The 27,165-nt window shown below is 33.4% G+C and overlaps 1 protein-coding gene and 2 pseudogenes across 2 annotated transcripts; 1 reads left to right on the top strand and 2 right to left on the bottom strand.

Moving 5' to 3' along the window:
• The first annotated feature begins 7,448 nt into the window (after positions 1 to 7,448).
• On the top strand, positions 7,449 to 9,768 carry LOC147908485 (uncharacterized; annotated as a pseudogene).
• Positions 9,769 to 20,071: 10,303 nt separating this feature from the next.
• LOC147908483 (uncharacterized) lies at positions 20,072 to 26,281 on the bottom strand. Of its 2 annotated transcripts, XM_087409554.1 has the most exons (5): positions 24,122 to 26,281; positions 21,509 to 21,698; positions 20,866 to 20,958; positions 20,689 to 20,703; positions 20,072 to 20,316 (listed from the first exon to the last, which is right to left on the bottom strand). In XM_087409554.1, exons 2-5 carry the CDS (start codon positions 21,687 to 21,689, stop codon positions 20,240 to 20,242), a joined length of 366 nt encoding a protein of 121 aa, XP_087265680.1. In that variant the 5' UTR covers positions 21,690 to 21,698; positions 24,122 to 26,281; the 3' UTR covers positions 20,072 to 20,239. The 2 variants fall into 2 exon arrangements, with proteins under 2 accessions (XP_087265680.1, XP_087265681.1); XM_087409555.1 differs by lacking the exon at positions 20,689 to 20,703.
• Positions 22,503 to 23,849, bottom strand: LOC147908484 (uncharacterized; annotated as a pseudogene).
• Positions 26,282 to 27,165: the final 884 nt, after the last annotated feature.

Here is a 27,165-nt window from a genome sequence, read left to right as displayed (position 1 = left end):
TAAAAAATTATCTATAAATTTAATTCTTAGTTTGAAACAGACGAGGACACGGCTGCTCCCGTACATCAGTATATGCACAAAGAGGAATAGTGCCCTACTGGAGATAGGGAGGAGCTACAAGAGGTAGCAGAGATGGCCGCGGAGAAGACCGCGGAAGAAGCAGTGGAGGAGGCCGCGGAAAAGGCCACAAAAGAGGCCGTGGATGTGACCATGAAGGAAGCCGCGAAGAGAATAATGGTCGGGACACCACTGCCATCACTGATAGCAGTGGTGACCCCAATATAACGCAACATTATCATTATTATTATAATAAAAAATAAAGTTTATTGAAATTAAAAAATCAATTTATTAATAAATATCAAGCGTGCGCCTGTGTGCGTGCGTGTGCGCGTGCATGTGTGCGTGCGCGCGTGCGTGCGCGTGTGTGCGTGTTAGTAGAATATTTATTGGTTGGAAAATGTAAATAAATTGTTAACATTTCCCAATCAATATTGCAATAAAATTATTAGGTGTTGGAATTAATTCGTAGCGTTTTTAATGAAAGAATGTTATTTATTTCACATGAGCATTAAAAAATACATTAATGAAAGTACTTCCCATCACTTGTAAAACGCTACGAATTAATTCCAACACCTAATAAATTTAACAATTAAAAGGTAATTCCATTTTAAGAGTCTAAAAATCATAAACAACTTTGGAAATATTTTTTACGAAACAATGGAAGAAGTAATGAAAAGTTTATTTTGAAACATGTACAGCTCAATCCTTTAAGAATGAAATCATATATTACCCTTCTTTTTTTTTTAAATTGTTGGAACTGTTTTACTATAATAAATATAGAACCATGGTGAATAGAAAAGAGAGCACAAATACTATGGCGAGTATAGGTGGGACATATATCATTATGCGCACTGTTTGGCAACGTCACAGTGCATCTCGATCTTTAAATTTTATATCATTATGCATACTATTTGGCAACGTCGCAATGTATCAAAACTACATTCATGATATCATTGCGAAATATATCATATTAATACGTCGAATGTCCTTAAAAAATCTTTTATTACACTAAAAGTTGTCATATATCAGCGCTTGCATTTTTTACTTTGATCCCTTGCATGTGTTGGTTGAACAATTCCATATGCATTCCTGAAGAAATGTGATGAAGAGGACGAAACTTAGAAAGAGCTTTGGCAATGTTACTGCATCAATCGTTCAGACGGACCGCTACTGCAACGCATGTACGATTCCATGAGATTTTATATTCTTATTAAAGATGAAGAGTTTTATAAACAGTATATAAGTTTTTATTTTTTAAATTTTGTTTATACTTTTTCTCTACAGTTTGTTTATCTATTTTTCTTTTTTCTCTATTTTATATATATACTACATGGGCTGAAAAGTCCCGGGATTTTTAATGAAAACAAGCATTTTTTGTGCAAAGTTATATTTATTCCTCAACATAGTTGCCTTCGAGGGCGATACACTTGGTATAGCGATTTTCCAACATTTCGATGCCCTTTCTGTAGTACGAAACGTCCAAGCCTTCGAAATACGCCTCGGTTTCCGCGATGACTTCCTCATTCGATGTAAATCTCTTTCCCTGGAGCCATCGCTTGTTTGACAACAGATAATAGTTGCTGGGGGCCAAGTCTGGAGAATACGTGTGAGCAACCAATTCGAATCGTAATTGGTCCAATTTGACCATCGCTTTCAAGGACATGTGTGACGGTGCGTTATCGTGATGGTACAGAACTTTTTTCTTCGCCATATGGGGCCGTATTTTTCTTTATTTCGTCGTTCAGTTTGTCCAATAACGCTGCATAATACTCTCCCGTAATTGTTCCTCCCCTGCAGGTAATCGATGAAGATTATGCCATGCGCATCCCAAAAAACGTAGACCATAAGCTTCCCAGCCGAGCGTTGGTCTTTTGGCCGCTTTGGTCGGCTTTCGTGGCTTTTCAGCCACTCTGCAGACTGCCTATTGGACTCAGGCGTATGGTAATGGACCCACGTTTCATCCATCGTCACAAAACGTTGAAAAAAGTCCGCTCGATTACACTGCAACAACGCCAAACTGACCGTTGAATCATCAACGCGCTGCTGTTTTTGGTCGATGGTCAGCAAACGCAGCACCTATCGTGCCGATAGCTTTTTCATCTCCAAAACATCGTGCAAAATGTATCCCGCCCGTTCTTTTGAGATGCCCACGGCCTCAGTTAACTCGCGCAACTTCACTTTACGATCACTCAAAACGATTCGATGCACTTGCTTTGCGATTTCCGCATTCGTAGCTTCTTTTGGCCTTCCAGAGCGAGGTGCGTCTTCGGTGCTTGTACGACCCATTTTAAATTCACTAAACCACCGATAAACTGTTGTGCTCGAAGGAGCAGATGTGGGATAACATTTCTACAACCATTTCAATGATTGTTCAGAAGTTTTTCCCATCAAAAACCAATGTTTGATGAAGATGCGATATTCCTGTTTTTCCATTTTTTTTACGAAGGTGAAAGTAACGCCACTTAAACGACTGTAGCTTGTAAACGAATGAACGAAATGTCATGAAACTTCATACATAAACTAGTGACAGATGAATCTCTTGAAATGAATCATTCATATTCATTTTCTAGTGGCACCACCTATTGAAAAATCCCGGAACTTTTCAGCCCATGTAGTATGCAGAGTGACATGAATATACGGCCCCACTCGTCTCAAGTAGCGGACTAAACTAAGTAGAAAAGTCCCCTTCTATTTTGCAATGCTCGCAATAATTAACAAGATATTAACGTTTAAAGATAGACGCGCCGAATACGTGCGTCCGCCCTACTATTGTCGAAGGTACGGTCACCGAGCGCTCGGCGCGCGGGCCGCGAGGAGCGGGAATGGCCTAGCAGACGCGCCGCTCCGTTAGAGGTCCGCGCGCCGTGCGTATTCGGCTATCTTTAAACGTTAATATTTCGTTAATTATTGCAAGCATTGCAAAATAGTAGAGGACTTTTCTACTCAGTTTAGTTCTGCTCGGGACGAGTGGGACCGTATATTCATGCTACCCTATATATATATATATATATTACGCTTTTTCTGTAGAGCATCTTCTTGTAATAAACCCGTTATACGCATCGTATATTAGGAAGAAGATTTACACTGACTCCTATGGCTTATAAATGGATGTCGGAATCGTCATGGGATCTGTGTCTTTTGTGCAATTAGCAACAACCAAGGTAACAACATAATCTTGCCTCGTGAAATGTGGCAGGCTTTCATCGAAAGACGCACGGATATTGAGCGGTTCGTGCAATCAATCACACCTTCATCATTATCGGTCTAATCCAAGATCTAGTGATAGAAATTGTAAAAATGCGTGATGCGAATGTGGTCAAATTAATACTGCGTGAAATATGTCTGTATATGAAGTTGTCAACCGTGCTCTTCATGTTCGAACTCAAACATTGTGCCAAGAACGTACACTTTGAGCTGTATACTCATATCGTCAATGAAAAATTTAAATATTTTGTAACACTTTTAGGTGAAAATTGTATCATCGATAAATGTGATGTTGTAGATTTTTTGCGCAAAATTTATAATAAAAAAGTCAAACATAAGAGTGTGAGTTAATACTTTAGTTTATGCTTTAGATAATATTGTAAACAGTGTGAAAAGTAAATGTATATTTTATTGCTAATCGGAAGCAGGTGCTTAAAATTTGAAATTAATTAAAATAAATTAAATTAAATTAATCCTGCTTATAAATATTATAAGAACTATATATTATAAAATTACGTTATATATAAAAAGTAAACGCATATTTAAATTATATATCTGGGTATATGACATTATTTATTTCTTTCTTATTATCGTACCGCTATTACATTACGCGCCAGCACCTTCACGCTCAACGGTACTGCGACAGACGGTCATAACCATATTAAGTTTTCTCTCTATTTAAATCATTAAATTTTATTTAAACGTATAAAATATATTTGCGTGCGATAAGAACATACAACGGGAGCAACAACGCGGCGGGAAAGATGACAAAACATAAGAGGAAGAGAGATTGTAAGTACAATATATGCGGTAAGTGTATGTAAGCCTTTATTACCAATGCATTTTTGGAGAGGGCGACGGCGACGTGTGACGAAAAAAATATGGAACGCATAGCGAAACGCCATATTTATGTAATTCATTGATCGGGGTCCTATGTTTATATAAACAGCGATAGCGCCAGGACCTTTCCGCGCCTTTCCCCTTCCTTCTCCTGCACCTACGAGTATTCCCTGCGCCCCGCGCCCCCCTCTAGCCTCATGAGTTAGAATCGCCCTATTTTGATAACTGTTAGTTGTTGATAATGGACTGATAGTTGTTTATGATGGACCGATAGCCATTCGATATTAGTTCGATAGCTGTTCGATGGCGATTCGATAGTTGTTTACAGACGGATAGCTGTTCGATGATTGTTCGATATGTTTAATTGTGCTGCGAAGAATTGCAACAATTAAAAATGCAGTGACAGAATCTTTCGAGTGCGACGCCATCTCGTACAATTTTGACTGAGACGTTCATTTTTACCGAAGCCTTGTACTTTTGTCTCTGTTATATTGATAATACATTACTTAAAGCCGGTTCTACATTAGTTGTAAGCTGATCGCAAGTTCGTTGCGACAGTCAATCTGAAGCTTAGATTTGGAAATCAATGTTTCATATTAGCTGTTGCAACAAACTTGGGATCAGCTTGCAACTAATATAGAACTGGCTTAAGACGATTAAAATAAGACTTTGAATACCGTCCCATGAGAGAGTGGCAAATTGCATCACGAATGACAGCATCTAATCAGGATCACATAATTAGTTTTCTCCAACTCTCTCCACTTCCTTCTCCAATCTCTTCCACTTCCAGAGCTTCTCTTTTAGAGCTTTGATGACCGCGTCCAATCAGAGGATCAAAGTAGACGGATCACGTGATGCAGTCAGTTTGTTATTCTCTCCTTTTAAGATTCTCTAGTCGCCATTTTCTTTAATCTCTTCTTACGACCTCGTGTTTCTCATGGGAATTAAATTTTTGAATTTTTGGATTTTGGAAAGTGTGCATTTACAATAATAACTATATTATATAATGAACTTGCAGCGATGCTGCAGGTTAACCAAGAGGTATAAGTATATATTTATCTGTACAAACATATTTTTTTAAAAAGAAAATAAAAAAGCGCTAAGCGTGCTGTAACAGCTGTTAAAAACAAGCTGACAAACTGGCTATCACTTTGGAGCACATATTATAGCTAGGAACCACATATACCGGCTTATACTGGCATAGCTGATCGAGCCGCAAGCCGCAAGCACGATCTCTTCACTACGGGATCACGTACCAATCACGCGAACCACTATTATCATTCTTGCTATTACAACTCTTTTAAATAAGCTGTTTAAAGAAATCACATCTATTTTGAAAAACACAACACAATAAGGAAGGAGGTCCTCCTCTCTTTAACCATCAAATAATAATAATTAAGGCAACTGGTTATTATAAGATTAATTGCGCCATAGAATACTCCATAAAATACACGCAGAATTTCCACACACTAATCATTAAGACCGAGCGAAAACACAAAACGGCTAATGACGTCTCATATTAAGTATAATCACCAATTATCAGAATTAAGCATGGAATGCTTGAAGTCTCACGAGCAATTCAATTTATCGAGTAGATGTGTGAAACGCATATATAAAAATAACAAGCTCTACAACAGACAGTGCAAGCGCATTTCAATTGTTATAAGGACATCAAACGACAAAGTCAAACACGGGGATTCACCTCATATCTATGGAATAGCAATAGCGTTAAAATTTAGCGAATAATTGGCAAACGAAAATCTGTAGAAAATTCTAGAATTATGTTCGAAAATTACCTCTCTTCCCGCGAGACGTCACCTCTTTGGAGTATATAAACCGACGCTGCGAAGATCACGTTCATTTCATTCTGTTCACTCGCTTAGTCTCATTCACTTATTCTTAGCTGTCAGCTCATTTTGATTCATTCGCTCTTTGAATATTAGTTAGATTATTTCCTCAACAGCACGGTAAATACGACACGACACTTGTAAATTTTCGGCCTCGGTAAGCGTGCGGCTAAATTCCGACGGCGACAACTTAGAATTATCCGCGACACCGCGGATGTGATAATTATAAATTTCTCATTGGCTGTAAATTTCTCTATATTTATAAATTAGTTTATACTTATAAATTTCTCATTACTTGTAGATTTCTCTATACTTGTAATCTCCATCGATAAATCGATTCTGTCCTTCAGGCTCCGGAGGGATCTTGCGTTCTCTCATGTAACAATAAACAATAACGTTATTATCACATCTGATTATCTAGTCAATATTTATGTAGATGTCCTATCCTATTGCGAAAAGAACACTTGTCGTGCTGCCGAATGCGAAACCCTCTTTCGAACAGTTTGCGACCCGGCACATATCTAACATAAAGAACCTCTCGGTGTAGAACCTTTCGCTCTCTACAGGATGCCCTTCATTTCTCTTTCTTGGCCTTCACTCAGGGCTGTTCCAGGGCACCTCCTTAATTACCAGGTCTGGGCGCTTGCCTTCGGGAGCCTGGCTCTCCTTCCTCCTTCAGCATTGATGCGGCCTCACTCATTGTTAGGATCGTTCCACCCCCTCATTCATTCAGAGAGAGAGAGAGAGGGGGCGGAGTTGACATTAAAGATATTTTAAGAGAGTTCTACAAGTGGGTGAAGGAGTGAGAGAAGACAGCTTTTCCGTTGTTAATAGAGAGTAGAGTCTCTACTCGAGGAGGCACGCGAATGGCCGTGACAGGAGAGGAGTAGACGCCCGAAGCCAAGCGCCTACCCCAGGCCACCTCCTCATTCATTCAGGGGTAGGCGCTCTACTCCTCTCCTGTCACGGCCATCCGCGTGCCTCCTCGAGTAGAGACTCTACTCTCTATTAACAACGGAAAAGCTGTCTTCTCTCACTCCTTCACCCACTTGTAGAACTCTTTTAAAATATCTTTAACGTCAACTCCGCCCCCCCTCTCTCTCTCTCTCTTTCTGCCATTTCTCATAAACTTAGATGCTCAGATCGAGACATGGAGGAGAAGGCGTCAGTTAAGGCGGCTGACAAAAATCCTTTACCAGCACGAAGACCACGAGTGTTACGGTCATTTCCTCCGAGCTGCAGTCCCACACGTATCAGCCGCCTGACGCGGCCCAGCATATCGATCGCAATACCAAACTGCCACCAGAGACTCCTGGATGGTTATCGCATCTCCCGACTTTCTTCCCCAGACACATCCAAGGTCCCTCTGAGGATCCCGACTAGGCTGATTAAGATCACCGGGAAATCCCGCGTTGTTAGTATAAAAGATGAATTAACCGTCGTCTAATTTTTCCCCTATTATTCCCTTCCCGATTCTCCCGAAAAGGGCTCTAAAGGATGACAACAAGAGCGACTCGTTCTAACGAGAGCGACTCGTTCATATTGTACGACTCTTATAGAGCGTCTCTGATAGAGCTCTTAAGAGAATCAGGAAGGGTCGCGTAAAATTCGCGAACCCCTCTCGGCACCCTTCCCTCCCCTCCGTAGCCACTACAATCACATAGCCACAGTATACAGTAGCGCAACTCTATTCATTATGTGAAATCAAAATCGTAATGCGCATGCGCATGAGACATTACATACGGTAACGCCATCTGAATTTTTCTTTCACTTATTCTTTGTGTTTTCGGTCTTTCTTTTAACCATTGAAATGCTTGTATAGCAATTGGCGATAACGGCAGTATTAAGTTCATATGCTTTTATGTCGGTGATGTTTCGCAAATTGTTTTATATATTGATAGTAAAGTGAAAAAAAGTAAAGTGAAGTGGATTATTGTGAAGTGAAATGCAATGAAGTGAAATCAAGTGAAATCAAGTGAAAAGTATAAAGAAAGTGACAATTATTCTTAAAGAGATCTGTACATATATATCGTACAGATTTTCAATTCTCTTGCAGAAAACACTTTGATCTTAGCTCTGTTTCAGATATAAAAAGAAAATAGATTGCACATATCAAGAAAATGAGTGGAAAAAAATTAAATATTGTTCAATAAATGGATGTCCTGGAAATCTTGAATTAGAAGGAAGACGATATTACAATGTATACAAATTTCTTAAAGAATATGATAGGTATACCATATATTATACAAATATTTTCAATTTTTCAATATTATTTGTATAAATGCGTGCTTAATATTTTTTTACATCAATAAATTATTATAACAAATGGTTGCAATCGATACAAGGAAGTGGGATTTAGAAGAAAAAGGCTCTAAATATTCTTCTAAAAATTGTCAATTATGCTCTCTACATTTTGAAGAGAAATGATTTAAAATTAGTAAAAGAAATTCTTCTTCATCCAGATGCCATATCCACAAAATTTGGAAAAGATTTGACATTATCTAAAATAAGGTAATTTTATAATTATATTTTTATGACTATCAATTTCAGTTTACTTTAGATTACTTTTAGTTTCATTTTTTATTGTTTTTGAATGTCATAATTAATAATAGGACAATTATATATAAAATGATTAACCCAAATTTTTTCAAAGTTTTCCGATCATGCTGAAAATTGTGCAAATTGTAGTCCTATCAAAACTAAAATCGTTACTAAAATTTTTTTTATCCAAGATACACGAGTTATCTCTTTTTAGGAGATTAAATTTTAGTCTTTAGGACCATCGCGTCCATTTTCAAATGCCGGTGAATTCCACTATAGACTATTTAAAAAAATTAGATGCAAAAAATAAAAAATTCAAGCCCCTGTAAATAAATATCATTTTGCAAGTTAATCAAATCATAATGTAAAGTCGATAATCAGTTAATATAACGTCAAATTGACATTATTTTGGCTTTTTGTCTTCCTTGAATAAAACGTTCTCCAAAAATGTTATTTAAGCATCTTTTAGACATAATGTATGTGTATTTCTGATTTATATAGTATTAATGTAATGAATCACATAATTTGAAATTTTTTTGCAATGAAATAGATACAGAAGCTAAAAAGGAGAGAGAAATTCAAATGGAAATGTGAAATGTTGAAATTGTGAAATCGTAAGTTTTTATGTCTATTACTTTAAACATAATATTAAATAATATTTAATATTATAGGGTTCGGTTTTCACCATACAATTACTCACTGAGACAATCACAGTGATTTTCATCTAGAAAGTTTAAAAAATTTTTTTAACGCTATGATTGGCTGGTGTCTAATTGCAATGTAACAACTGATATACACTTAATATATTGGACATTGAAAATACAGGATTATAAATTAATAAAAATAGGAAACTGTACAGTTAGTTTAATAATTATTATTAAATTTATCATAAAGACAATAAACGCATATTATTTATATCTTTATACACTTATTATTCTTGATTTCTTGATAACTGTAATTAGCACTTACCTGATTTTTGTTGTATTTTTGTTTTCTTCATTTTTGGAGAAAACAAAAATACGACAAAAAAAGGTAATTTTGTATTTATTTAGAAGTACATCTTATAAAACAACAACAGTAAGAAAAAGTCATTGAAGAAAAAGAACAGTCCTACAAGAGGACAATTACTTAAACCTATAAAGAAATTAAAAAAATAAAGTTCTTCATCAAAAATTACGACGTCTTTAAGAGAAAAAGAAAAAAAGAGCCATCGCTAAAGCATCAACACACGGAAAACATGAGATACAAACCAAGAAATTGGAAACTTTAAAAACTTATAATAATAACTTATTTCCTTAAAAGTTATTACCAGATAAACTTAGTATATTGTTCTCAGTACAAGTACACGCGCAAACAAAAAACAAACGTGACATACGATACAGATGATAATGAGTAAAAAATTTCCTTTATCGATGTACTTTTTAAGTCCGCGAACCTATAAAGAATTTTAAAAAATCATTTACATTACTTTCTGCATGTACTTTACAATCTTTTACATATAATTGGAATATTGTGTCTGGTATTAATACAAAAATCTTTGAAACATTGAAAATAAAATTACATTCATTACCGCTTATAGAACGACATTGTATACTTTGTGCGGATTATGGGTTTAAAAAATTAATCATTTATTTTACAATATTTCATGAGATGAAATTAATTAGAAATTATAGAATAGGCTTTCAAGATGATGGTAATAATAAGTTACCAATACCTGCAAAAATGCATTTATTCTAATAGCACGTAGTATTGCAGGTAACCGGAAACCACTTGTTATTGTTTCCATTTTGTTATTGTTTTGCAGGGTATTACTTGTACAAGTGATACATTAAAAAATATTATTTTTGATGCAATAATTAAGTTAAGAAAAAGTGGTGCTACTGTGCATGCATTAGTTACATGAGTTCCAACTTCCTACAAATGTCTCGCGAATTAGGTATATCTAATAAAAATTCAGTGTTTGTCGTTAATGAACAAAATATACTGTATATTTTTGATACTCCTCATTTAATCAAAACAACGCGTAATAATTTGTTAAAATATAATTTAGAATTTTATGATAATTGCTTCATGGAGTTACATTGTCCAATTTTATTCCAAAGATACTCAACAATGGATTAAAGCAGCTCCTAAATTATTTCCGATTCATATTAAATCCAACAATTTTTCGAAAATGAAAGTTAAATACGCGGTACAAGTTTTAAGTAATCATATAGCTACAAGTATATGTTATTGTCGGTTGTCTTCTTTCTGAAGTAATTGGAACAATAGAATTTATTGACTGTTTTGATAAATTATTTGATATTTTAAATTCATCTTTTACAATTAGTTCAAAAGAATACCGAAAAGTTTTTACCGGAAGCACGAAACAAGTAGAATTTTTACAAGAAACATTGATTTTTTTTTAAAGATATCACTGTTAACACTAAGGGTAAAATTAAATTATAAAAATTAAATATTTTGAATGCTGGTAAATCACTATTAACAATATTATACAATTATGAGAAATATTAAAGACTTTTAATTTTCCATATTTACAAACTTATAAAATAAATCAAGATTGCCTCGAAAACTTTTTTGGTTCTATTCCAAACAACAAGACGGTAACTGTGTAAATCCGACCTCTATACAGTTTGCTCGCACTTTTAAAAAATTGTTTAGTATTAAATTACAATCTTGTGATACAAAAAATTGTGCTCCAGACTCCGATGAAATATTAAATCTTATGGAAACATTCAATCTTCGATCTACAACTTCTGACTTTAATGAATTATTTACGCAAAAAATTTTAGATGTTCCTACACATGATTATCGTTCTGTAGATCTGCCAGAACAAAATGCATTTAAACGTCAGAACAAAATGCATTTACGTTTGCCATTTAATAAAAAGATGTTTATCGATACATTCGTGCGAAGCGTGTACAGATTATATGAACAAAGATATTCATATTTTAGATGAGACTATTCTACATTGTATTTCATTTCGCGACTATGGATCTGAGAACGGAGAACTATTTGGAGCTTTGACTATTTCAAACAATAATTTTTGTCTATATATACATAAATTAGACGAAATATATTAAAAATTTTGAAACTAATTGTTATAAAAAAATATTGATATTTATTTGCTTTTTTTGGTACAAGACATTAACTTTCAATCACCATGTCTCAGACTTTTCTATAGACTTTCTTCGAAAATTATTTCTTCGCATGCGCATTTATTTCGCGCTATTGCAATATAATAAAATATGTAAAGGAGTTGGTCATCTAATAGAAAAAGATAGAATATTTTATAATTAAACAAGTTTAGCTTTCAGAAGACTACTGGTAAAATTTCAGCAGATACGTTCATTAGTTTGTTTATTTTGGTCGTGTAAAGCAACCAACTTTTGATTCCATAATAATGCACCCACTCACACTATTCATTAGTTCATTGTGTTCGCGGTATTCACTGTGCGTGCGGAAACAATTCGAAGAGCAAATTATGCAATTTTGTAACTGCAATTGAAATAGTGTGAATGGACTCCAGTTTGGCCATTCTGAACAGGGGATTTCAATCCATCTTCATGGACTTTAAAAGACAGGAAGTGATCGATATAACCATATGCAGCGAGAAAGTGGCTGGCCTAGTACGGAACTGGAGAGTGTCCGGAGAATCGTCAGGATCGGACTATAGGCAGATTAGATTTTCAAACATATGGAAAACCTAGAGTGGGAACGCAATCCAAGAACAATAAACAGGAAGAGCTATAGGATCGACCTTATGACCATCTTAAAGAATAATAAGATAATAATTTCATTTCAAAGAGAATATGGAATTCGCAGCTCAGTATGTGAGTGACGCAACAAAAGAGTCCTTTTGTTGCAAATTGCTCCGAAAGGCAGAAAATATCCACCGACTAAGATGTTATAATGGAGCAAAGAGCTCTTGAAATACAGATCGGAAGTGAAAAAGCTTTTCAAGAAGAAACAATTTAACAGCGGACTGGAAAGCTTACAATTAAGGACACAATGCTGTTATACTAAGCGATGACTATCGCAAAAAGAAAAAGCAGGAGGAATTTTTGTGAAAACATTAAGAGCGCTCCTGAAGCATTCAACAAAAGACTTCAGCAAAGACAATATTTCCCGTCTGGGTTGCTTAATGCATCCAAACGGAAACCATACCGAGACAATAGATGAAATCCTCAAATATCTAATATTTACTCACTTTCCTGGCTTTCAGGAGAACACTAGCTGTACTCACAAAGGAGCAAAGCAAATCTGGGAATATAAGTTCAGGAAATAGTCACTGGCCGCAAAAGTGATATCATCTTGCGGGATCGAATGGGCCATAAATATACTTTGAATACTTTGAAACTTACAAATCGCCGGAACCGGATGGTATATATTCATTCCTGCTAAAAGAAAATGTGGGACCTTATTGAGTCCCCTGACAAAGGGCTAGTATAGCCTTGAGATATGTCTCTCAGGTATGGAATGGCACCAGAGTGGTGTTCATACCTAAGCCAAGGAGAAAAGGCCACATTGTGAGAGAAGGCAAATGTACAGATCGGTCCTGCACCACCTAATAAGCAGGGTCGAGACTCAGCTGGAATACATGTTAGGCGTCTTCATCGACATTAAAGGGACTTTTGATAACACCTCAATTTCGTCGTGTAAAGAACATCATGATAAGACAGAACAAACTTCCAGGCGCATTTGTGAACTAGATTCAAAGCATGCTGGAGGGCAAAAAACTGACCGTCATGGCAATATCTCCATTGAGGAGCGTCCGGTGTGACTACTCGCAGGGGAGAGTTCTCTCTTTTCTGGTGCCTGATAGTGACTCATAAAGCTGAAAGAATCTGGCTTTCAGGTTTACGATTACGCAGATGACGTGACCATAGTCACCAGAGGCAATTTTCTCACTCAAGGAACGCATGGAGGAAGCTTTGATGGTTGTACAAAACTGGTGTAGGAGAGAATTGATGATAAATCTGGAAAAAATCTTGGCCATGATTTTCACTAGAAAATACAAGCCTGAAAAAATAGAGTCTTTAGGGGAAGGTTTGGGGAAAGGCAATAAACTACACTAGCTTGGTAAAGTATCTAAGAGCATATCTGGATCCTAAGTTAGCTGGAACACCTCGAAGAGAGGAGGAAAAAACTCTACATCTCTATGTGGGTTTGCAGAAGGCAATGTGATGGGCAAGGACTGAAGAATAAAACCCAGGGTTGCCCTGTGGCTATACAAAATGATATTATTACCAAGGTTAACGTATGCTGCTATTGTCTGGTGGCCAAGGAGGGGGGACACGTAATTATTGGACACCGCACGATTGGACACGTACGATTGAACACGCAAGATTGGACACCGCATAGTTGAACACCACATTATTGGATACGGCATTATTGAACACCGCATTATTGGACACCACATGATTTTATACCATATGTCTTTAAAAAATTTATCATTCATGTATAAATTATTCACATTTAAGGTAAGGCCCTTCTAATGTGTAACGCATTTGAATATGTATATGTACGTACATACGTGCATATACATATTCAAATGCGTTATGGCTCACTGAGCGACTTATAGCTTTTTTTATCAGGTTAATGATTTCTATTGTATACGTAATTCATATGTTTATTTCATACATTAACGCATTTATGAAGATTTTAAAAAGTTTTAGATTCATCATGCATATTTAATAATGTTTACTTAAAAAGAAACAGCGGAACGGAATATTGACAGAAAAGATATAGGATGAGGCTTTTTTCTCCATGAGGGCGCAGCCTTATGTGTCACATCGTATACATATAGGGGCATTGCTTTTTTTTACTTTTCGATGTTTTTTATCGGCATGTACTTACTTGTATTAAAATACATACATTGTTATATATATTTTACTATATAAAGTGAAGGTACATCGTCAATATTCTGTTCCGCTGTTTCTTTCTCCATAGGGATGCAGCCTAAGTAAACGTTGTTAAATACGCACGATGAATCTAAAACTTTTTAAAGTTTTCATAAATGCATCAATGTACAAGGGCAAATCAATAAATTTTTAGAAAAACACAGTAAAACATTTTTTTTATCGATTCATTTTTATTTCTCAGCACAGTCTGCTTTCATCTCGATACACTTGATCCAACGATTCTCCAACTTTTTCAAGCCGTCCGAATAATATGATTTGTTCAACCGTTCAAAATAAGCCTCTGTTTCGGTTAGGAGCTGTTCTCTGGTGGTAAATCTCTTTTCTCCGAACCATTTCTTCAGGTTTGGAAACAGGAAATAGTCTCAGGGGGCTAAATCTGGCGAATATGCTGGATGGGGAAGCAATTCGTAGCGGAATTCATTGAATTTGGCCATCGGTGCCGGGCATGTGTGAATCCATGCATTGTCTTGATGGAAAAGTATTTTCTTCTTCGTCAAATGGGAACGTTTTTTCTTTAAAATGTTGTTGAAACGGTCCAATAAGGCTACGTAATCGCCATTGATCGTTTGCTTCGACGGAAGGTAATCGATATGAATTATACCGCATGCATCCCAAAACTATGACCATCACCTTTTCGGTCAACTTCATGGTCTTCGCCTTCTTCGGAGCTGGTTCACTCGGTAAATTCTATTGTTTTGACTGTTCCTTCGTCTCGGGTGTGGATCCATGTTTCGTCCACAGTAATGAATTGACGTAGAAATTCGTCTGGATTACGTTGAAACATCTCTAAATATTGTTTTGAAATCGTCATACGCTTATGGTCGCGCTTATATTCCACAGTGAGCAAACGCGACACCCATCTTGCTTTTCCATACTCAATTGTTCGTGCAAAATTGAAATCCTGTGTCATGTGATATGCCTGTGGCCTCACCAAGCTCGCGCACTTTCACTCGTCAATCAGTCAAACCAATATCATGGACTTTATCAATGATTTCTGGCGTAGCAGCCTCAATTCGACGTTCCGAACGAGGTGCATCACATGTGGATGTACGACCACGTTTAAATTCATCCAATTGTATACAATCGCAAACGCTGGTGCAGATGTACTATGAATATTATCCAATTCAGCTTTGATTTCTTTCGGCATTAAATTTTTCATATGTAGATGTTTGATCACTAAACAAAACTTGTTTTTTTTATTTTGCAAAAAATATAAAGGTTGTTCGCTTTAATCATCTACAGAAATGAAACCACGCGACGCGAATTCCGCTCAAAATTTGACAGTAATCAGCTGAAAGACTCTACTTGTCAAAAAATAATGTGACATGACACTGCGAGTGCCTTCTGACAGATTTTCTAAGAACTTATTGATTGGCCCTCGTAATAATTTATTACAGAATTCTTGGAGTTCATCTCGCCATTGGATGGATGATCAACTCATCATACAATATCGAGAAGTTTACGCAAAACTGGGGCATTCTTCTCTTCGAGAAGATAGGGAAAATGCATTCCGTTGAAGCCCATTGGAAGTTAGTCATACATACGGATGTGACAGCATTAATTAAACAAGCGATTAAATTAGCGATATTGCAGGAAAATACAAAGCAGAAGAAATGTGTGAACATACTATTCCGCATGTGAATACATGTAAAAATCTATATATGATCGCTCAAAAAGGCCATGATAGAGCTAAAAATTTAATAGCCGCTATTCAAATAATTTATAAGGCACCAGTAGATAAAAGATGTGGACTAATAAACGGATTAGAAAAGACATATAGCAAAGACATTATTTGAAATAATGGACGTTAACGACGAAAAAGTTATTAACGAATAACTGACGCTCTTATATAACGAGAACGTGCTAACACGACATGCTGTAAGCAATCAATTCAAAATCATAAATTCAACAATTAGTCACATGTACAATTTAGAGCATGCAGTAGAAAATAATGAAGATAAATTAACCGAAGCTGTTGAAAAAATTATGAAACAGAGATTAATATTCAATCAACAACAAGAGTTGAATATTTTAAGAGATGAATATTTTACACTAATAACGGCGACAACTAATGATTCAACACGCGAAACGGAAAATATAGAGAATGTTAGAATACTTAACACGCTAAGGAAGAAATTTTATATCTACGATTAATGCCTATAAAACATATAATAGTTGATTTTAGAGAAGCAGCCGATCTTACCAGAAGAATTATATTTTCCATTTACATTAAATGGGCGAGAGTGGATTAATATCGAAGAAGGGACTAAAATTAGCACCTTTTGCAATGATAATAACATATATACAGTGTTGCTATTCCCATTAACAGCGTTACCGGCATATGAAATACAACAATACTGATGTACGACCATGTTAATGTATTTGTCTCAGTAAACGTCAATAACCCATATATAGCAATAGACACTGAACAATATACATACATGACGCTAACAGACAATCTCCCAGTATTAAAATAAATTTGAATTTTACCTATGCGAGCGAAGCTTTGCTGTAAATAGAATGACTCCCAAAGCGATTTGCGAAGTACGAGGGGTATCCAGAAAATAAGTTTCGTTTGTATTATACGTTTAGTAAGGTCGATGTATGAGCGAGCTGGCAACACAGCATTGAAGAGGGGAAGCTACCGAATAGAATGAGCGGTGTTCGGCGTCAGTAGCTCGTGAAACACGGTCAGGAGAGGTTATCAAAATGGAGTCCTCCACTTCGCGTCCCGCCACCTCCATTCCGATTCCTTCTCGAGTTGTTTTGCGCGGCATCATTCAGTTTCTTTTTGCTCAAGATTTTAAATCGGTTGATATTCACAAACAGCTTGTTTCTGTATATGGAGAGAGTGTGATGAGTGAATCTATGGTGCGGAGATGGGTCCGAGAATTTAAGGCAGGAAGACATTCGCTTGAAGACGAAAGTGGGAGAGGCAGACCCTCCCTTATCACGGATGAGTTGACGACAAAAATTGAAAATGCGATTCGCAATGATCGTCGTTTAACTTTAGATGAACTCCACAACCTTTTTCCAGAGATATCCCGAAGTCTTATCCATGAGATCGTTTCAGAAAAACGCTGCTTCAACAACTGCACTTTTGAATCAGTTTAGTTGGGATGTTTTGACCCACCCACCGTATAGCCCGGATCTAGCACCATCGGACTACCATCTTTTTACGAAACTGAAGGAGTCCTTGGCCGGAAAACGCTTCCAAAGCGACGAGGAAGTTCAGACAGCTGTAACTAACTGGACTAAAGAACTGGCGGGAAGTTTCTATGCAGAAGGGATTTCGAAGCTTGTTTCCAGATATACAAAATGTATTGAGATTGACGGGAATTATGTAGAAAAAGACTAGAAGTTGTCAAGTATTATCCATGTAAATTTTAGATTTTTTCAATAAAAACTTTATTTGTAAAAAAAACGGAACTTATTTTCTGGATACCCCTCGTACAATTATACTTAAGACATGATCAGCATTATAAACATTGCGATTATAAATATGTATCATCTCAGAATGTAATTTGGAAAAGACTTGAGAATTCTCTACATCTATTCTAGTACTCTACATCTACAAAAGAGGTAATAAATATAAAATGCAAAAATTTCCCAGAGATAAAAGAAACTATAACAAATACAGGCAAAATAGTATTACTGTAGGATGACTGTAGAATAATTACGGATATAATTACGGATTAAAATAGGCTCCTATTTATCAAGTGTGAACATAACACTATTACGAGATGTAGAACTTGAAAATAAGACAGAATAAATAAAGCTAAAACAACTTGTTCCAACTGAATTGAAATATTTGGATATGAAATTAAATAAAATACATAAAGAGTTACAGGCCTGAGCAACATTAGTCTTATATTGGATCTATGTTGCTTGCCCAATGTTCACTATGTTGGCCCGACGAAAATGGACCGATGTTGGTGGCGTCACGCTGATTTACCGATGGCTTACGGTTGGTGAAATGTTGGATATTACATTTAACCATTATACCAATAAAGTGAAAAATGATCTGATAGCATAAAAACATTGACCCAATGTTGGGCATATGTCGATTGTCTAAATTTTAGACATTGACCCAATGTTTCCAAGTGATAACAGATCAACATTGTATTATACAGGATGTCTCACAATCGCCATGCATATATATTATACAATACTTTTATATTGTATTATAGAGGAAAATAGAGTAAAAATCTTAAAGAAAATGTCGAAGCCACAATAGTTTTTGAATTATAATTGATCAAAGATAACCAAGTATGGATCATGAGATAAGTATGGATCAATAGAATCCGCGCGCTCATTAGATTCACATTATAGTTATTACTATGGGTCTGAGCGCGCGAACTCTACTTGTCTACTTGATACTATTGGTTCTTTGATCAATTTTAATTCAAAAACTATTGTGGCTTCGACATTTTCATTAGGATTTTTACCTTTATAATACACTACGAAAGTATTGTATGCATGGCAATTGTGAGATACTACCCAGTATATAAATCCTGCAGACAATGGAACAAATATTAGGAACAGAAACAAATATTAAATATTAGAAATAAAAATTAAACATAATGAATACAAATAACATATAATGTATTTCTATGTCTTATATCTTATTTAAATTCATGCGTTATGTTTTTATGTTTATTTCTCCTATTTTTTTATTTCTAATATTTTATATATATAAATATATCATACATACATTAATTGTTAAAAAATTAACGATATTAAATATAATAATGTAAAATACTAAAAGCAATAAATCAAAGTAATTCTATTTTCATAATAGAATTATGATATCTAAAAAATTTGGATTACAGGTTACTTTTATCATACATATAAGCAATAAAATAAATAGTACACAATCAAATGTTTGTATTTTAGTATAAACAGTGTAATAAGACGCAATAAATCAGAACGTGATATAATTTATTATTGTGATAATAATTTGTTATAAAATTATTGTTATAAAATTATTAAGTTATTTATAAATAATATTATTACATAATATGTTAAAGATAGTATTTATTTTTGTAATAAATAATTATTTTTGAAATAAAATCTATCACTTTCTAAGTTTGGCAGGAACATTTTACAATTGCACAGTCATAAATAATCTCAAAAAAACTAATATCAGTCACAAATGCAATTGATATATTACTGATTAGCAATATTTATATTCCTAACAGTAACTAATAATATCACAAAGTAAATGTATTACATTATACAAAATAATAAGTAGCAGTAAAATGTATCATTTTTATTGAAAAGAAAAAAAAAGTTAAATACTTAATAAGTAATCATGATCATGATATTTGAAAAGTAAATTAAAATGTAATGAATTTATAAAGTAATTTAATATCTGTAAAAAGCCATTATTTTCCATGATATAATATTTGTGGCACACCGAAAATAAAAATTTTCTATGGAAAGAAAAAATAAAATATAATTCTTAATTCATGCATTGCACTCATTTATCTTCCGATTGTGATTTTTCTGACCCTCTCTCTTCCTCAATCTCATTATTTATAGTTTCTCTCCTCCTCTTTCGATCACCATCTCGATCTGTTGCAAAACTTAACCAAGATTTAATTGTTTCTTCGGTTATCTTATGAGAGGATTCTTTGTTAACAGTTGCGAATCTTATGAAATATGAGAAGATATTTAATTATATAATATAAAAATTATATTATAATTATTTACAAGAATCACTTGTAGGCTTATTAAGAATGAGTTCGCATACGGCATCAAAAGTTTTAATACTTGTTTTTATTTCTTCTTTCTGCCCAGTTTAATTTTTGTGCTAATTGATTATGGATTATCCGTTTGAGAATCCTCCGTGTGTGATCTGCTTGCGAAATTCCTCCAAGGCGACGGAAATAATGTTCCTACAAATAAAAATTAAATAATCTTAAATGTTTTGGACAAGTTTAAACGCAGTCATAAATATTGCAAGAGTTTTCGTTTTTCTTAAAACAAAATGCGAACACTTTGTGAAAAGAAAATAAAATTTTTACAATTTTTAGAAAGAACAACAAACATTGACATATAATTGCTTACATAAGATGTAAAGATAGATTTTTGTTTCAAAAGTTCATTAAAAGTTGAAAGATTCCTTAGTGATAAAGCAAGTATGAGAATTTCTATTTCTTCAGGTAACTTTTTTTCTATAACGTTATTTAACAGTCGGTTTTTTATACATTTGATGTCTTTTTTTATACTGTTAATATCGTACTTAATACTTTCAAAATTAGTAATACCTTTCATGCATTGACCTAAAAGCATATTTTATTATCTACATTTTAATGTTAATCTATTTTATATACAATATATTTTATTATTTACATTTTAATGTTAATCTATTAGTTAGTATTAGTTAATTAATTAATATTAAAAAATATGTTTTTCTCATGAACAATAGTAAAAATTTATTTTACCTTCAGATAAACCTGTAGCTGCTAGCGATTGTGACGCTGTTGCTACTCTTGTCGATGATGCAGAAGAATGCAATCTCATATCTTCATTGATATCTATATACATAAGTTAGAGAAGGCTATCAAAAATTCTATAATTTATTAAAAACATAAAAACATTTGTTTCATGTAATTTACTTTCAATATTGTTTTTATTAGTCAATAAATAATCGATAGGTTTCGGTTCTGGTAGTTATTTGCTTTTTTTTTATATCGACACTTGTTCTTCGAAGTATAATTTCCATTTCTATCTGTTTTGTCATCATCATATTCACTGAATGAAGATGTTTCATCAGATAATATTTCGAATACAGATTTTGACGTACAAGATTGATTTGAAAAGCATTTTCTTTTACTTGTTTGATTTTCGGTTATATCTGTGTCTGTTTGAATTCCATCGGTATCTAAATATAGTATATGATATTGATCTCTTTTTGATTTAGCTTTTATTAAAATATCTGTAAATTATATTAATCAATTTTATATTAAACTAAACTTTCAATTCTTGTGATAATGAATTAAAAATCAAATTTAAATTTTACAAATATATCAACATAAATTTTATAAATATATCAAATTAATATTAAAAGTCTAAAAATATGTTTACCTTTAATACAAATTCGACATGTTTTCCAATGTGATTTTGGTATTTCGAAAGTTGTAACTGCTTTCCAAAATCGAGTTGCTTTATATTCAGGATAAAATGTTTTCTGATTTCCATCAGTCAACCAAGAAGTTGGTATGACTTCACAAGCTTCTTCGTCAGGAAAAACTACTACAGAAAACATGTTTATTATCTATAAATAAAAAGAAAATATAAAATGTTACGTAATTGTTGCACACATAAAAAAGAAATTTTTTCAAAAGAACATTTTTACAAGAAACAGAATTAATATTCCAAACTTCATTGCCTAGATAATGATGGAACTTTAAATATTTTTAAAAGTGATGAAGAACACGGATAACTATACATATCCTTTTTTTTCCAGATATTTTAATCCAATAATATATATATATCCTTATTAAATTTCATAAAATTGTAGATTACTACAATATTATTGTCTTTCATGGTGACGCAATTATTCCCGGGAAACTTTGATAAAATAAAGGCAATACTTTTTACTTGTAGTACATTATAAGGGAAATCAATCAAAGGCCCATCTGAATGCTTTGAATTTAATTTATAATATGATAGCGAAATTCTTTATCTTTCATGTAATCATTTAATTTTTTATTAGGTTTTTTTATTTTCTTTAACTAATATATATGAACTCTCCGACAATCTTTGTATTATTTGCTGCAATGGTTGATTAGAAGTCCTTAAAAGTTTTTTTAATTGAAAAAGATAAGACTCAAAAGGGAAAGCACTAAATGTATCAAGAACGCCATATTTTTTGCATTAATTGTTAAATGAGTTAAACAATGAACATTATAAACAACTGTGTCATTACCATATAATTTAAGCCAGTGATTCACAAAAAGATCTCAACAATTCGGAAGCAAAATTTAAATAATATGTAATTAGACTTGTACTACATAAGTAGAAGCTACATGCAATAACAAAAAATGTTTATAAATTGCAGAAGGAACATTGTTATTTAAAATAACTATTTCAGAATATAACAGAAACTGCCGAAATTCTGATGCTTTCCAGTACGTAATTTCTTTCAGACTACGTGGTTTCCTTTGAAACTCAACAAGAATAGCATTCTTTGAGCTATTAATTCATTGCAGACGAATTGAATAGAATTGAATGATAACCTAACATTTAGATTTCCTTTTAATAACATAATTAGAATCTTACACATAACCCTAAGATTTACCAAGTGCATATAATCCAAAGGGAATTGGGAAACTAATCCGATATTTAATTCTAACAAAAGAGATATTGACTTATGGTGATCTGGATCTGACATTAAAGCAAAATTTTCAGTACGTAATGGTGCATCTTGTAATGGAAATGTCATTCTATAATTTATATATACACCTTCTTATTCACATCGATCACATTCTGAATATGCATTAAATAATTTACATTGATCATTACAAACATTTGATCATATAACGTGCTGCGAATGTCACAGATAAAAGCTCTGATTACAACTTTAAATTTTACTTTACTTTTGTCATGGAAAATTTCATTTTCACATAGTTCCTTTAGTTCGGATACAAATTCTTTAAAATATTCGGTGATTCTGGTTTACTTTCAAGAAACAAAGAAATTAAAAATGGCTTATACTGATATTCTTCATCAATAGCACAGCAAAGTATTGATCAAAATTGCTTTGAAGAACTTTTAAATATAAATATATTTCATCAACATTGAAAGTTAACTGAATAGTGTCACCATAATATTTATGTTTCATTTGTAAATTAGGTGTGATGCCGATATAATGCAAATAACCACTGCCTAATTTCTTACAAATGTTGATCTATTTGTTCGTAATAGAATACATACATCTCCGGGAAGGTTTTCAATATTTATGCACTTTCAGAATTTTTAATAATTTATTTATCGATGAATGTTTAATATTTTCTTCTATGCACCATTTTTGTATTTCACTTTTTATAGATGTACAACTGTTATTCTGTGACATATTGTCACTTGAAGAAGATACAAACTCATTATCAAAATTACTCTTTGAATCATCAGAGTTAATAATATCAAAATCACTTGTTTCTAAATCATTCATATTGTGTTCACGTAAATGATAATTATTATTATCTATATTTTCATTAATATTTTCAATCAATTGATAGCCATCATTGATGTTATTTCTTTGGTAAATAACATCTTTCGGGTATGATTCCATTAAAATTTTTATTCTTTAATTATCATCCTTCACTAATTCTTTTATAAAGGTTTTGACTCTTTTTTTAATCTCTTTATATTTCCGAATTCTTTTTATTTCTACAGTAAAAGTACATAATAAAAAGTGTGATATTAATTATAAACATGCATCATATTCAAATGATGATATAAGATAATATATTTATCATAATAATTCACATCGATTAGAAATTTGAAAGCAAAGATTAGAACAATATAGAAATATTATTAATAAATAATGTAAAGCCATATATTTAGAAAATAAACATCGAATCGTTTTGTATGAGCAATTTTATAAGACAGTAATTAAAATCAGTTATTAATAAATATAAAAAATTTATCAAAAGAAACAATAAATGTTTTATATAAAAAGATAAAAATGCTACTTACTTGCAATCTAAACAAGAGAACGTATAGTCTTAATGATCCGAAACGTAATACACGCTATCTGACGTGGCACATGCTAATACGATCTTGATCTAAATTTTGAAACGCACCATGCATGTAATATCACGCAATATCTCACGCTGCAATACTATGCAATAATAATATCCTTATACGAGCACACGTAAAACATTATAATGCACACTAAATTTACTAAATGAAATGACGGTTGCGATGCAGAAATGGGATTTGGCCTCGGGCAGGCCGGGGCCCGGCGTTATTCTCCCTCCATTTGTTCCATCTCGCTTTCACCGAAAGCAAGAAGGACAAAGCGATAAAGACGAAGTCCGCCAAACTACCTCACCGTTGCACTACATTACATCTATATATATTCATATGTTCACTTTGAAATATATTATTATTACCACAATAATCTGAAAAAGTATTATATTTGTAAAAAAATTGTTTTCATGATTTTTTTCTTTGATAATGTAGCTTCATACTTTAGAGCTTTTATTGAATCATATTTTTTTAATTTTTAACTTATAACTCTAGTAACACAATTCATTGGCAATACGTTGGACTAATATTGCGCCGATGAAGTATGCTACTTAACCTATAATTAAATGCTATATATTGCTTATTTTTTTATATTCTCACTAGTCGTTTTTATATTCTCACTTCGTAATTTTTATGGATGAAAATAATTATAAAAACATGAAAATTGATATATTTGCGATTTATATTTATTTACATAATATGAAGATATACACACACACATATACTTGTATATATATATATATATCTATTTATACATGCTTAAGAACAATTATTGACTGGTTGGCCAAACATTAGTTAAACGTCATTCAATAAATGGTTGGTATTGCGTTGTCAATTGATTAATAATGTATACACTAAAATGATTAAAAATACCGCTGCAAGCTTTCAAAACATTTACAAAGAAAACATTTACGAGTACAAAGAAATATAACAATGTTTCTTAATTCATAAATAAATAAAAAAGAAATTTGTATAACCGATTCATCGGTTTGTAATAATATTTTAATAATATTGCATTTTAATAATATTGATCTAACATTGTGTCCAATGCTTTCGATTGAAAATCAACCGTTGGTCAATCAATATGTTGGTCGGGAAGTAATCAAGAATTGTACAAACAAAAACTATTTATTTACCTCATGGCGACTAGCGGAATAATTATTGTTATTATGTTAGCAGTATTAACTCATTTTTTACAAAAAATTTATAAAAATAAAAAGAAGTTCAATCCTACTACCTCCACTATCTTTAGATTATAGAAAGGAAAATGTAAATTTATATTACATATACTATGACAGTGTATGATAGCGAAAAACTTCGTCATTCATTATCGTCATCCATCTATCATTACGTTTTTCTTCTTCAACGGAGGAGGGATGTTGCAGCCTCAACTACACTAGTATTTAAAATAGTATTTAATCACGTACTAATCCGAATTGCGTTAATATTTCGGAATATCGACTCAATTCAAATAATGTAAAAAACGCTTAATTCGTGATTGTGAATGAGTACGTTTGAGTAGAACAGTTGCGATAACCACGCATGAATTCCATACGGTATCGCATAATTACAAGAGATTGCCAAATGCGATCGGTCAGTACTGACCGCACTTGACAATGAAAAGGGCAATGAATGGAACCAGGGCAATGGACCCAATTAAGCTGACCAGCTCAGCATCTTAGAATAAGATATATATCCGCTTCTTGGACCGAGAAAGAAAGAAGTTGAGTAAGCGCGGATACAATACGTCGTGTACGTTTAGTCATAATTAAAAAGTATCATTCTATAAGTAACGACCGTGCACGATATCTTTCGGTAACGTGATATCTGAGCCATGATAAAGTGGTTGACTGTATGATAAATTGATCAACAAGCAAATTGTGTATTATTAGTGAGTAAACATTTGTAAAAAATCATTGGTTCTGAGATTCTTCTAACCTCACGCTCTGAATTCTCGTTATTATTCGTACGAGGGTAACAGGAGATTTTGCGCACAACGTTGGTCAATGAATTATACTGAATCACGCGATCGTATATGATGAGACAATGTTGTATTTGCGGGCTGTTGTATTTACGGGCACGTTCTTCTTACATTCAAAGTCTAATCGCACGTCCACGATGCCATCTTGATCGATTCGTTCTGTCGAGAACAATCGATGATCACGAACGGGCCATTACGTAAAAAAAATTGCAAAAATGAGACTCGGCTCGAGATACTCATATCCGTAGTAGCCTTGCAGAAACGCGTACAAGTCGTACAGAATCGCACATCTGTTTTTATCAAAATTCAGATTTAAGTCATCGTACGGATAACATTCCGAATTCAGGTAGAGTTTCGCATTGGTTAATTTGCAGTCGATAAGTCATCGAATCGACTTATATTCTCGGATATGACGTTTTTTTGACCTGTTTGTATAGCGAAAATGACGTAGCGCGGCTTTCTGAGTAGCCGTCTTGATGGCTCACGAATGCTTGGTTGTGCTCTACAAGAGCGGAACTCATACAGATCTTAGCGAAAAGCCATGCTCAGATATCGTCCGCTCTCCAAAGCGCGCAGCATCGACAGCTTACTTATCGGAAGATGTTCGAAAAATTTACAAATGGATATGAAAAAAGAGTTTTACAACGCTGATGTGCAGAAAATCTTGAAAAAACATGATGTGTATCTCGTAAAGAAAGTACTGCACAGGAAGGGTGAAGACAAGATGTATGTCAAGTAGCTGAGATTCGATGGATCGCACAATTCATGGATACATAAAAACAATGTTATTTGATAAAATTTTGATTCATTTATATTTTGTACAGATGTATGTGTGTATAATAAATATAATATAACAATATAAGTATACAAATGTATATTTTTTATTATTCCTTCCATCTTCGTTTTGGAGTATACAGATATAAAATATATAAATATATAAATATATAAATATATGATATATGAAAAGAAAAAAAATAGTAATACATATATAACAAATATACTATTGTAC

The sequence above is a fragment of the Acromyrmex echinatior genome, chromosome 9, assembly GCF_024713525.1.
Source record: "Acromyrmex echinatior isolate Ae372 chromosome 9, ASM2471352v2, whole genome shotgun sequence".
Taxonomy (NCBI): Eukaryota; Metazoa; Arthropoda; class Insecta; order Hymenoptera; family Formicidae; genus Acromyrmex; species Acromyrmex echinatior.
Note: the sequence above shows the minus strand (reverse complement) of the source record. Positions and strands in the feature narration are given on the sequence as shown.

Coding starts and splice junctions, on each gene's coding strand:
- LOC147908483 (XM_087409554.1), bottom strand. CDS start 21,689: ATGTTTTCTGTAGTAGTTTTTCCTGACGAAGAAGCTTGTGAAGTCATA. Junction 20,959..21,508: donor ATGTCGAATTTGTATTAAAG/GTAAACATATTT, acceptor TTATGTATATAG/ATATCAATGAAGATATGAGA.